The 13,306-nt window shown below is 44.2% G+C and overlaps 1 protein-coding gene across 19 annotated transcripts in view; it reads left to right on the top strand.

The window, feature by feature from the left end:
• SCUBE2 (signal peptide, CUB domain and EGF like domain containing 2) overlaps positions 1-13,306 on the top strand; it is a 95,256-nt gene that overhangs the window by 45,663 nt on the left and 36,287 nt on the right. For 16 of the 19 annotated variants that reach the window (XR_011441107.1, XR_011441110.1, XR_011441109.1 and 13 more), the window contains exons 5-10: positions 1,761-1,886; positions 4,316-4,432; positions 5,164-5,253; positions 8,536-8,652; positions 9,604-9,726; positions 12,153-12,269. Coding sequence is in view for 12 of the 19 variants with exons in the window: in XM_070274735.1 (XP_070130836.1) it covers positions 1,761-1,886; positions 4,316-4,432; positions 5,164-5,253; positions 8,536-8,652; positions 9,604-9,726; positions 12,153-12,269 (690 nt within the window). In the remaining 7 variants the exon portion in view is untranslated. The remainder of the gene's footprint in view (positions 1-1,760; positions 1,887-4,315; positions 4,433-5,163; positions 5,254-8,535; positions 8,653-9,603; positions 9,727-12,152; positions 12,270-13,306) is intronic. The other 3 variants (XM_023646014.2, XM_070274740.1, XM_070274739.1) reach the window with 1 other exon arrangement.

Below are 13,306 nucleotides of genomic sequence, written 5' to 3'. Positions count from 1 at the left end.
TGCTCTGAGATAGTAAAGGTCACTCTGCAAATGTCTTAACAGACTCGTAAACAGAGTGAAAAAGAAGCAGCTGCAACAGCTGACCTGTTTGGGGAGCGGACTTTGCAGGTGTTATGGCTGCCTTTTCTTGGGCACTGTTGTGTCAACCCCTAGGTGCTCCTGGTGCCTGTTCTTTAAAATGCTCTGCAGACCCAAGGACAGATGTAATGCTCACTGGGCCTTCCTAAGAGGACAGGACGCTGCTTCCCGAGACAGCCCTCACCTCCTGTGCCATCTCGGTGATGGGAGCAAATGACGTCTTCAGAAATCATCAGCCTGAGCAAAGAGAGAGCTTCCCACCAATCTAGCACAAGCCTCGTTCTGTGTTCATTGACAGCAGCCCTCGGAATGGGTGATGAATCCCAGCAACCTCCAGCAGATTGAGTGCTGGCGTTCAAACAGCTTGTAACTGTCAGAGGAAAAATGAGATGGTTTTAAGAGAGTATGGGATGTATTAACTGTTGCACTGTCTGTTGGAATAGAAATGACATCTGTTGTATCAAAACAATGATTCCAGTTAAGCATGCATCGACGGCTCTGTGGTGAGAGTTGGAGAGAGGTGACTTTTGACTTCGTTAGAACCCATGGGCTCAGGTTTCAGGGGCACAATACAGAACAGTCTCGGATCCTAGAGAGGCTGAATGAAAACTTTTTGTAGTCGGATTTAAAGCAGTGCTGCTTCCAGTACTAGAGGGTCTTGTTAGTAGAGAACCATTGAGAACAAAATCCCTACTCTTAGAGATGTTTTAGAGTTGCATTACCCAAATGCAAAGGAGCATCACGTGAACACATACTTAATAATGCAGTGCCAACTGAGCAGAGGTTTTGAGGATACTCTTGGGTGTGATAATAGTTCCTTCAGAGTGCTGGCAGGTGGCATGGGTTTGAGAAGAGGTGCGATGCTGCAAACCACACGGATGTATACTTTGCTATGACCACGTCATTTAGATGCGTGTTTAACCACCCGAGCAAATAATCCCTTTCCCACCTCTGTGATCACAAGATGGGGCCTAATGAAAATTCTAGAATACCCAAAAAGAATTTTACAGCAGGTAAAGGAAACCACATGTATGAGGTGTCTCTCCATTCTGTTGTTGTGTTGTGCTCCGAGCCTGCTGAGGGAAGGCCCAGGGACCAAGTGAGGGTGGTCACATAGAGAGGTCGCTGGGCAGGTGTCCATGTGGTGAAGCCAAAATACAGTAGTCACAGTGACCTCCGAAGTATGGATTTGGTGGGGGTGGAGAGAAGGTGGAAATTTTCTGAAAATCATCTTCTAGAGTATGTGAAAAGGTGGGACTCTTCATCAGTCCTTTTGCAGGTTTTCTTAGGGAGATTCTCCTTGTCTCATTGCATTCTCCATCCATTCATGGGTAACAACGTGGCAGACATCAGAGTCTGAGTACCAGATCCTGGAGTCCACAGGCTCTGATTCCACTGCCAACAGAGAGTTCCCGATGGGTGCTTTCTTTTCAGTGTAGTAGGAGGACTCCTACCATTTTAGGAGAGTTGGGACATCATATCTCTTGGATGACATAAGACATTTTTTCATGTCCCTGTTAATTGACTTGGCTTGACTTTAATGACATAGTCTTTTAGAATATGAGGCTGATGGAGACCCAGGCAGGCGGGTCTATGGCCCACCTCCTGTCCCCTTACGGCACCCCTGGGGCTCAGGATTCTCGCCATGGCATGGTCACCAGCTGCATGCTGCTGTTTTGCAGAAGGTCTGAGCTGCATGAATACGAATCACGGCTGTAGTCACATCTGCAAGGAGGCCCCGAGGGGCAGCGTCGCCTGCGAGTGCAGGCCTGGGTTTGAGCTGGCCAAGAACCAGAGAGACTGCATCTGTAAGTACAGACTGGCACACAGCCATGCTGGGAACCACCCTACCCCAGAGGTTGTCTTCTGCAGCCCGGCCTCAGAAACGCCACCTCATGGCACAGCAGCAGCCTCAGGGAAGGCAGCTGGCATGAGACACTGACCTCCACTGAGTACCAAGTTCGTTGCACAAGGGTAGTCTCCCGTAGGGGAGGGAAAGGATGTTTCATAAAGGAACCAGTTAGAAATGAAATTCAGGAGTAAGGAGTATGAATGTTGGGGGCCAGGTCTCCACGTTCCCATAGAATAAAATCAAATTCTTCATCTGTCAGTCACAGCTCTTTGCTACCTGGTTCCTGCTTCTTGTACAAGCCTCACCTGCCTTCTTTCCCCAAACAACAAACTCCTTGCCTTTCGGAGAACAGCCCATATTCTCTCATGCCTCCAAGCCTTTTCCAAGCCCTCCTCCCTTCCTGGGTTGGTGAATTCTCACTCAACCTATAATATCCTGCCTGACTTCTAATAATGATAAAGAGAATAGCTACTTTGAGGGGAGCATTTACTATGTGCAAAGGCTTGTCCAAAGATGTACCATATTCCATTGAATTCTTACAGTCACCACCCTATGAGCTAAGTATTATTATCCTCATTTTCAGTTGAGAAAATTATGGAGAAGGCAAAGCAACAAAGTCACACAGGGAGTGAGTGGAAAATTAGGATTCAAACGTAGGTCTGCCTAATTCTAAGGCTGGTGCTCTTAATCCCTATCTTCTCCTACTTCAGAAGCCACCGCCATGGCCTCAGACAGGGCAGTCATTTTGTATTTTGGCTCCCACAGCACTGTTTATTCCTCAATTACAGCGTATGACACTCAGGGTTGTATTGTGTATATATGTGTCTGTCTCCCCAGCTATGAGCCCCTCTCAGTTAGGGACCTTGTCTTATTTTTGCCTCTTGGTCTTCCCCTGGTGTCAACCACAGGATGTACTCAGTTCACATTTGTTTAATGAATGGATCAATGAATGCTATATGCAGCCACACAATGATGAAACACAAGAATGAAACTCCAATGGATCATAGGAAACAATCAGCCATTAAAGGTGTTCCTAAGTCACTATTTATGCCACAGGAAACATTGAGGGTTTCCCTTTAGGGTCTCTTCCTGAAGCCATGGACCTTCTGGAAGACCCCCTCCAGTTTGATAGACTTTAGCCGTTAAGAGAGGAGGAAATAGTTTCGCTGGTGAGAGACTTCTCCCCATGTTTCCATCACAAAGCAAAATGCAGCCTTGAAGCTTGCCAAGCCAGGGCTGGTGCCACCATCACACACAAACAACAGGTTCTGACAGCTCTTAGGGCCCCTAAAAGTGAGACTGTCCCTGAGGGCTTCAGTGGGCTGAGCAGAGTGGAGACCACTTATCCTGGCTCCAAGTATCTTCAAAAGGAGGACGCAGGTCCTTTGAGAATCGCCTATGGAACGAGACTCTCAGTCTTTCAGTTTTTCAAGGGCCAGTAGCATATCTGAAAGTTTATTTTTAAAAATTTAAGATGTTTTTAAGTTGTCACTACTGAAGTAATTTAATCACTCTTGAGAAAAGAGAAAGAAAGATCCAGAATTCCATCACATAACCAGTTCTTTCATGTTTTTCATATTCCTTTTTAGTTGTTCATAGGCGTACACAATTTTTACATAACTATAGTCAGAGAACAGTTTCTGACATTGCAAAAGTGTTTTTATTCTTTTAAATTAGAAAAATTACAAATGCCTATGTAAGAATTCAAATAGCCCAAAGTGTGTAAGGAAAACATATAACTTTCTCCCTCCCATTTCCTTTGCCAGGGGTAACTGCTTTTCGGTTTGATGAATAGATAGTTTTGTAGTTGGGTTTTTTTTTTGGCCTGCCATCAATGGGTTCATACATAGTCTTCATAATTATTGGTTAATGTTGCATTAATTGTGTGCAAAGAGTCATCATTTCCTCTGATTACCCTCCCTTCTAACCTAATGCAGATGGAATCTGATGAGAGAAGTCCTAACATATATGTACAAATTAAATATTGTCTGTTTGTTCCAGACATACAGGGCTATAACATTTCCCAAACCCCCAGGAGAGCTGTATTAGCTACAAACTTCCCCTGATAGAGCAAAGCAGTAGTCTAGAATTGTTTGGTATAATTTCCCTTAAATAGTGAAAATCTCCCCCCACTCTCCCATCGCCTTCTTCCAGTGTGGCTTTGCTCAACTGCGTCATGCAGCATTGCTACCATTCATATTGTGACTATCTGTGCCCATAGACAGAGACAGGCGCTGAGTTGGGGCTATCTCTTTTATGCACAGGGCCTAGCAGGTACTAGGTGCTCAAATCCTTGCTGAATGGAAATCAGAGTTCTTCTGGAGCAAACACGGCCCTTGTTGTGGAAATTTCAGTGCTTTATGTGTTGATTCATTTTCCTCACAGTGACCTGTAACCATGGAAACGGCGGGTGCCAGCACTCCTGTGAGGACACAGCTGAAGGCCCAGAGTGTAGCTGCCATCCACAGTACAAGATGCACGCAGATGGGAGGAGCTGCCTTGGTGAGTGGTGACCCCCACACTGGGTGAAGGTCTGCCCAGCCTGCCCACCCCAACCCCAACTCTTAATGGTGTTTAGCACCAGATGCAGGGGGTTTCCAGTGCATTTGCCCCCAAATGGGTCCCCTACTGCTTCACATATGGCAGTGGGAGTGGAGTAGGCCTGGCATGGCAGTCCCTCTGTCCCTGTGCGACCTTGGAAAGCCCTTTCTCCTCTCCTGGACTAGGCTGCTCCTGAAGCTGGTATTCTGGAGACTGGGACAACACATCCCAAGAAACCAGGGTGACACGAAGTTAAAGCTAGCTGTTTGTGATGACACAGCAGCCTTTACAGTCTGCAGAAGTCATGGATGCATATTTCTGGCAGGACACCTGCCCTGCCCTTTATGGTGTGTCCTTTGCTAGCTCTGTTTCAGAGGTTTCCAGGCCCAAGATTCTTTTTGTCCTGGACTAAGGGTACTGGAGTGACTAGGAAGCTTCCATTCCCCAGTGTTTCTGGTCAGTGCAATATATTTCAAAGATCTTTTCCATGTTTGTTGTTTACTAAGGCTCTGCAGCCGTTTAACGTGCTGTGTTTCCCGCAGAGCCTGGCTACAATGCATTTTTATTGAGTGAAGAAAGTCACATATCTTACATTGTTCTCATGTCTGGGATTTCAGCAGAAGTGGTTGTGCGGAGGATGAATAATCTGGCTCATTCAGTCTGAGAACTGTGCTCTTTTGCATTTCTTGTAGAGCCAGAGGACCCTGCCCTGGAGGTGACGGAGAGCAATGCCACGTCAGTGGCGGATGGGGATAAACGGGTGAAACGGCGGCTGCTCATGGGTAGGCGCCTCACTCACCCTCCCCTGGCCATGGCCATTGTGTCTTTCCCTCCCAAACTTTCTACATCAGGCCCGAACCTGGGGCCCATGTGCCCTCAGACCAGCTGAAGTGGGGTGAGCAGCTCCTGTCAAGCCAGGCTGTGTCTGTCCTTCACTCCCTGCTCTTCTCAGTCCCCATTGAGACCCCTGGTATGGTGCAGACAGCACTGGCCCAGCTGTCAGAGTTAATGGGTTAGCATCCTAGTGCTGTCCCAGCCAGCTGCGAAACTGGGGCATCTGCCTTGAGCCTCTGTGTCCTGGTCTTTCTTTAAAATTGGTGTAATAAAATCTACCTCTTAGGGTTATCAGGAAGCTCAGCTAAGATAATAATATCCAAAGTTGCCCCGAGTCCAGTGCCTAGGACTTAGTGTGTGGTCAGGGAATGTCAGCTCCCTTCCTTCTGAGTAGCTGTGACCAAAGGCATTTTGGGCAACCCCTAGCTTACCGTGGCGATTTGGCTGATTTGTTTGTCCACTGAGTCTTCTGTTTCTGACTCAGACCATGTCAATGGCAGAGGAGGTGAATGGAGAAGAGTGGCACTTGGCTGTGGGGCATGGGAGTGTCTGCCAGCAGGTCTGCCGGTAGAGCTGGCTACGAGAGCAGAAGTAGAGGCGGTGGCCGTGGGGGTTGGGATCAGCCAGATCCTTTGACTTGTTCTGGAGAAAACTTGGCTTGACCTGAACAAAACCGACCTTTTGATAGCTTCTGGATTTAATAGTCAGGGGAGATATTGAGCAACCATTGGTTACCAGGCTCGTGACATTTCTGAGCTCTTTTCTGCCCTATTAAAATGATTATTTTTAATTGCATTAAATTAAAATAGTACATAGGAATAATATAAAAACTTCAAAAACTTAATTAGTGCTGTTAAGCTTGTAATGAAGCATATCATTTCCTTTGTCTCATGTCCTCCCATTCCCTCATCCCTTTTGCCAGAGGCAATGATTTTCCTTTCTCCTAGTTGTTTCTTCTTCTCCTGACTCTCCCTCCCCCATATTTCAGAAAAGCAAAGTGTATCCGGTTATATCTTGATGTGCCAGTGTTAGATACTAGCTTTCGACTTTCTACTACAGAAGTCTAAGTCTTAGCTCTCTTCTGCCTCTTCCCCCAATACACGCGCACACACTCTCCCCTGCTCCCCATACCCTTAATATGATTCTATCACGATTTAAATCAATACATGCGTTTATATTATTGTGACTATGCGTATCTGAATATGATTCACCCCTGAGTCTTGTAAGGGGCTATGATTATATTTTCTTTATTTGCTTCATTTTCTAAGTACCTCTTACTGATTCTTTTGCAAATTTCTGACGGAGCTCTAAAACCCTTTTCAATGTGCTCAGATACAGCAGGTAACTTGTCAATTCCATTTCCTTCTTAAAAAGTCTCTTCTGAAGCTTCCACTCTGCTCTGGTGGGGCTGCCTCCCTGGGCCGGCTGTACAGCTCTCCTCCGGGCCTTGCCTTTAGCAGCAGCCTGGCAATTCCCTTCACTACTTTCCTGTTTCGGTGGACCCCATGTCGTCAATTTTGTTAGTTTATATGGGTAGATAAAGATTTTTAAAAGTTTTGCACGCCTGAAAAATGCCTTTATATGCCACCTTCACCCTTCTTTGAGAATTTGGCTCAGTATAGAAGTCAGAGCTGGAAAGAATCTTCCATCAGAGTTTGGAATAGTGCTTTATTGTTTTTGGGCATTCAGTGTCGTTTCAAGTCTAAAGTCATTTTTAGTCTTGAGTCTTTGTGTGGAACCTATGAAAGCTTCTCTCTGGATGTTTTCAGGGTCTTCTGGTTGTCCCTGGTGATCTGAAATTTCACAATAAGATCCCTCACTGAGGGACCTCTCCCACCTGTTATGTTGAGTACTCAGTGGGCCTTTTCAGTAGGGACATTTAAGTCCCCTGGTTCTGAGAAATTTTCTTTTTTCTTCGGTAATTTTCTTCTCTCCATTTTCCCTAATCTTTCTCTCTGGAACTCCTATTAGGTGGCTGTTGTAACTCCTGGATTGATCCTGTAATTTTCTTCTCTTTTCTCTCCTTGATATTTTTGTTCTACTTTCTAGGAGGCTTTTAATTTTTTTTTTTTCCCTTGTAATCCCTTGACAGGATTCTTTTTAAATTTCTGCTTTTATATTTTAACTTTTCAAGAATTTTACTTTGGTCTTTTGTTGTAGGAACCTGTTCTTATTTCATGGACACTTTTCTTGTCTCCCTGAGGAAATGAATTGTAAGATTGGGCCTTTCTGGGATTCTGTGGCTCGTATGAGATTACTGCTTGTTGGCATCTCCTCTGCCGACTGCGAGGGTTTAGCTTTCTGCTCTGCCAGTTACGGTTCCTCCATCAAAACGCAACTTCCAGAAGATTTGACGTCTCTCGTCTGTTGTCTTCTATTTTATTTGTCCTTAAGGATTTAAACTTTTTAAAGTCTTTTTCCTCTCATTTAAGTGATATTTTAGGAGGCAGCAGAGATAAACATATACGTCCTATTTAATCAGCACTAAGCTTGTCCCCCAAGCCTCTACAGTGGCGTAGCTATGGAGGTAAAATCTGTTTCTAGATGCCTAGATGCTGACAATTGGGTGAATGTTAAATAGCATTTGTTTATTATTTGGAATAACTCTAGGAAATGCAGAACTAGAAGGCCATTTGCTTATTGTTCTTCATCTTGATAGATACAATTTAACAACTGTGGCTGATTTTTCATATAGTTATGACAGATCTTTCTCTTTTCAGGGAAAGGTACACTTCTAATCTGAGTTTGTTGGCAGTTGCAAAGATAAAGTCATTGGTGTGCAGCAAGGGAATGGTTGGGGTAGGCGATGCATACCCTCTCTTGCTTTGCCCAGTACTCATGCTGAAGGGCTTCACATTGAACCTGCCAGATGTGGTCACACTTAGCAGGTCACTGGCTGTTGGTCAACAGGAACTTTTAGTGGCTTCAAATCTGCCAGTAGAGGGGCAAGGCTCAGCTGGTTGGGAGAGGCATCTTTACCCCTCTGGTTACCCTGTCAAGCTTCCTGGGGAGACGTCACCTATTTAGGCGGGTGGGAGGAGCTGCACTTCGTCTCCCTGTCTCTCACCTGTAGGTGGCAGAGACTTGGGATAAAACCATGAGTACCCCACTGCGCTTCTTGGCTTTCATGAATTTTGTCAAGTATTAACACTACACCAGTATCCCTTTCCTTGCAGCTGTATCAGCTCTTCTTTAGGAAGCTGACTGCCTTTTTCTTACCTCCTTGTCAGAAACCTGTGCTGTCAACAATGGAGGCTGCGATCGCACCTGTAAGGATACTTCAACAGGTGTTCATTGCAGTTGTCCCGTTGGATTCACTCTCCAGTTGGATGGGAAGACCTGTAAAGGTAGCCTGTGCCTCTCCATGTTGCTACTGTGTGGGGATCAAGGCAGCTCCTCCCCTCCACACCTCCTGAGTGACTCCAGATTTGCTTATGATTCATATTGATGGAAGCTTTTCTTCCCTGGGCTCGTGGAAGGTTATAATTGAGTAATCTTAATTAGAACCGACTTAATTACTCTAACTGTTGAGAAGGTCAACTTCTGTAAGCATCAAATAATCCATTTCAGGCAGTGGCCTTGTTAGAAAAAGGCGGAAGTTCAAGGAAAAGTTCATTTGCAAGAGATAATATCAACATATCATAAATAACAGCCTAGAGATTATTATATAAATAACAGCCAAGATTATTATCTAGAGACTTAATGAATAACTGTACCATTAACTTTTACTGATGAATAGGGACCCCAATGACTTGCTAGTATTCCATGAGCAAGAGTACAAAGGCTTAGTTCTTTAACATGATAAAAAGTAGATAACCAGTTAGCAGATGAAACTGAGAAAAGATAAGCTTAATTTGAGTATCAGGAATCATTTAACAGCATCGAGGCTATTTGATCGTTGTGTAATTTGCCAAAGCAAATGTTCTAGTTCCTTATAACTTTAATCATTAAACTGGGATGGAAAGGATACCGAAGGCAGCCATCTTATCTTGAGAGAACAGTGCAAGGATGAGGACATAACGGCATCACCGTCCTTTCCCAGAGTTTGTTTCCTTAATGGTAGTCAAGGGCAGAGTTAAGCAGAGTTCTCAAGGGGATGAGGCGCTTGTCTTTCAAAACTGGTTAAGCCAGACAAGAAAACACGTGTAAGATTAAAAACATCAGCAAACATTCTTAAATGCGTTTAAGGGTCTGTTTTTGTTTCAGAGGATAATGAAGCACACACAATAGCACTTCAGGGATTTGTGGGGAACGGGGCAAGTATCACTGGCTGATTTGCTGATGCTTGCCTGTTACAGATATTGATGAGTGCCAGACCCGCAATGGAGGTTGTGATCATTTCTGCAAAAACACCGTGGGCAGTTTTGACTGCAGCTGCAGAAAGGGATTTAAATTATTAACAGACGAGAAGTCTTGCCAAGGTATGTCCCGAAACATAGCTGTGCTGTGCAGTGCCCGCTGGTCAGAGCAGAGAAGATGAAACCCCACCCTGGCAGAGACTGGCTCGCTGGGCTTCTTGATGGAGTCATTAATCCAACCTCTAGCCCATGCTTCACTCATGTCGTCTGTTAGTTAGAATAAAATACTGATGTAGCTCACAGGTCTATTTTGGAAATTAAGCTGTTAATGGTTAAAGGACACTTCAAAGAACCCATGTGGTGTGACTACAGCAGAGCTCGCTGCTGGACATGGAATGGATCACAGAATGCAAACAGGATTGCATTAGAGTGTTGAGATTATGAATAATTTTCCTTTTCTAAAATTTCCTTTAATGTTATGGGTTTTATAACAAACTTTGGTGGCAGAAAGCTGTAGATTTAGTTCACCTACCTTTTCCTAGCAAAAAGTTGGGGTCAACCCATAATCAAGGTCATGTACCAGTTGACGTCTTCCTTATAGCCCTTGTTTTCATGACCAGCCTTTGGTGCTTGGGGAGAGAGATGGTGGAGAGGGAGGGAGGGGACTGAGTGGCGGAGAGGCTGGTCGGTCTTTGGGCAGGATTGCAGTCCCCTTCGCAGAAGCATCCCTCTCACATAAGGTGTGCATCAATGGAGCCTCTCTGAATAGCAATTGTTGACGTTAATAACTGTTTTGGGCGGTGGCAATCTGTTTTGGGGGGGCATCATGTATATTTTCAGATGAGCACATTTTATGCCCTGTTGATAATCGTGAAGAAGCTCTCAGGAAAGACGTGCTGTCACTTATTCCTGTTCCATTTCTGGGAATAAGAATAGCTTAACTTATTTTGCTAGAAATCCCAGAATTAAATCAAAATCGGAAAATAATATCTGATTTCACTTCAGATTATAAAGATGTAACTACCTTTTTTTAACCTCATGGTGTCAATTAGATTTCTCTCTTGGTTTTTCTTCTTAATATATAATTTGTCAGGCGGTTCGAGCATAGCCCCCTTTAAATTCAGCAATTTTATTCTACATGATTGTTGCGTGGTCTTCTTCCATTTGACTTGGAAAGCAAATTTGCTGTTCCACATAATGTTTCATAATGTATAGAGCATGAAATACTTTTTAAGCTGTGTAAACACATTAAAAAGGAATTAGAAAAGCGATCTCATTATTTTTGGCAAAGCGAAAATGCATCATGAGCAGCCAAAGTCAGCTACTGAATGAGTCCACTTTCTCGGCAACTGGCTGATAGTAATAACAGAACTCATAGAGTGACATCAATTACTATGGAAGAAACTGAATTTTTCTCATTTTTCACTGGTCACTCTTGGTAGAACAAATATTTGCACAGAATAAATTTACTGAAGAAATTGCCAGGATTTCTGGGAAAAGTTAGGGATGAAGAGGTTTTGTAAGAATTTGCCCTTTTTTGTTTCATTTTTTCATTCCTCCAGTTCCTTCCAAATGTTTGGTTTTTATTACTGTAGTTTTGCATATTTGGTGTTGAAAAAGAGGTCAAGCAATCGTCTAGTTGGCTTCCAGTGAGTCCTGCACTGGTCCTGGTTTGTCCATTTGGAGTCGCAAGTTGTAACTCTGTTAAAACCCTCCAAAGAGTTGAAGAAGTGAAGCACTGAAATTCTAGTCTGCAGCAGAGATGTGAGGACCAGACCAGGAAAGAAGAGGTGATTAGATTGGCAAATGCAGCCTCCTGAGGCTAGTTTCCATGACCTCAGCTGAAGCCAAGGATGCCTCCACACTGAACAAGAAAGGGAGGGTCCCTGTGGGACCGAACCATGGGGGAGGAACGAAGCCAAGAGATTGGCCAAGAGAATCTAGTTTGGAGCTTAAACATCAAATTCCAGTGTCTGCAATAGAAAATCACTATTTTATGTTAATGTTAATGTATTCTTTTAGTGCAGAGGGCATTAAAACCTAGGATCAACTGGCCAGAAGACTAATTCTGGAAAGATCCAAAAGAGATAGGAACCAGACTTATCTTCAACTCAAGTATTTTCTCCTTTTAATTGGCCATGGCTTACAAGATTGCTATTGCTGTTTTACCAATAGTAATATAACGATAATGATGCACAGGTAATACCTTATAGTTTACACACCTTTCTTAGGTATGTTATCTCATTTGCCTTCATTTAAATATTTTGAATTACTCAGCCCTGCAAATAAATATGAGTGAGAGAGACCAATTGATCTTTTAGGCAGGTGCAATTTGCAATAGCATTTGGTAGTAAGGGTCCTGACAGTGAGTATACTTCTTGTGGGCTGCTCGGCACTTTCTTTAGCACAAGCGAATGGGAGAATTGATAATTTTTTACTCTGTGTTGTTTTTGTTGTTGGTCAGTAACTGGTGTGATTATAAATGTGTTCTTCTCTCCATGCATCCAGCAGAGTTGGTTTCAGCTCCCCTCTCCCTTTGACAATTACAGATGTGGACGAATGCTCTTTGGATAGGACCTGTGACCACAGCTGCATCAACCACCCTGGCACATTCACGTGTGCTTGCAACAAAGGGTACACCCTCTACGGGTTTACCCACTGTGGAGGTGAGCAGAATCCCTCTAGAGTTGGATGAGACTGGGCCTGCCAAAGAGCGGAGTCTACCCCTAAATTTTCCCCAGATTAAGGCCAATTTTCCTACATTGTGGGTTGAACAGAACATTCCAGTCCCTGTACAGCAGGAGAGAGTCCATTGATTCAAGGGAAGCATCGGCTGAGGGAAATCTCCCCACATTTATCCTTTAACACGTTGAGTGTGAAATGGAGCAGAGAGAAGAGCTGAGCTCTTTCAGCTGTGAATTCATTGTTGACTTTATTGATGCACTTGTACTCAGAGAATGGAAATGTCTCTCAGGAGCTGATACTCTATCTGTTGGAACTTCCCAGCACATAGTAAAGTACAATCCTCAGAGAGGCTTGGTAGGTCACCAACCAATTCCATAGCCCTGCTGTGCATAGGAACTGGCTGTGGAGCCTTGGTTCGAGCTCTTTGAGCTGGTCTTCATGCATGTCTTTGAGCTGGAAGTGGAACCATCAATTTCTCTCTCTGCTCTGAGCCCATGTAGCCACATATCCTGATGTCTCCCGATGTTATGGTCAAGTAGACCATGGCCTAAATCAGATTTGGCACCAGTCTGCTCCTCCTGATCCTCAGATTTGTTCAGCAATCTTTGAGAATACAGATTCGGATTCTGATTCAGAATGTCTAGGGCTTCCAAGGTGGTTCTGAGGGTCTGAGGATTTGGGAACCGCTGGCCTAAATACTTCCTGCCCAATCCTTGTGAACTGTGCTTAAGAAGAATGGATAGTAGTGATTTGCTATAGATAATGTCTCTCTTCTCCTTTTCAACACATCCTTGGCATAGCTGACAACGTACTATCCCTGTCCATCAAGAAACCCCAAAGAAATGTTCCCTGAATATGTATGTGTATCTGGGTTTTAGTTGGAGCTGCCTTCCAACCTGGACTCGGTCTCAGCTTGAGGGGGATTAATGCAAGTCATTTTCCTTTTCTATACCTTAACTATATGAACTGTCAAGTGGGGAATCCTGATTCTGTCTATCTCCCTTGATATGTAGCCCAG

This window comes from Equus caballus, chromosome 7, assembly GCF_041296265.1.
Source record: "Equus caballus isolate H_3958 breed thoroughbred chromosome 7, TB-T2T, whole genome shotgun sequence".
Classification (NCBI taxonomy): domain Eukaryota; kingdom Metazoa; phylum Chordata; class Mammalia; order Perissodactyla; family Equidae; genus Equus; species Equus caballus.
Note: the sequence above shows the minus strand (reverse complement) of the source record. Positions and strands in the feature narration are given on the sequence as shown.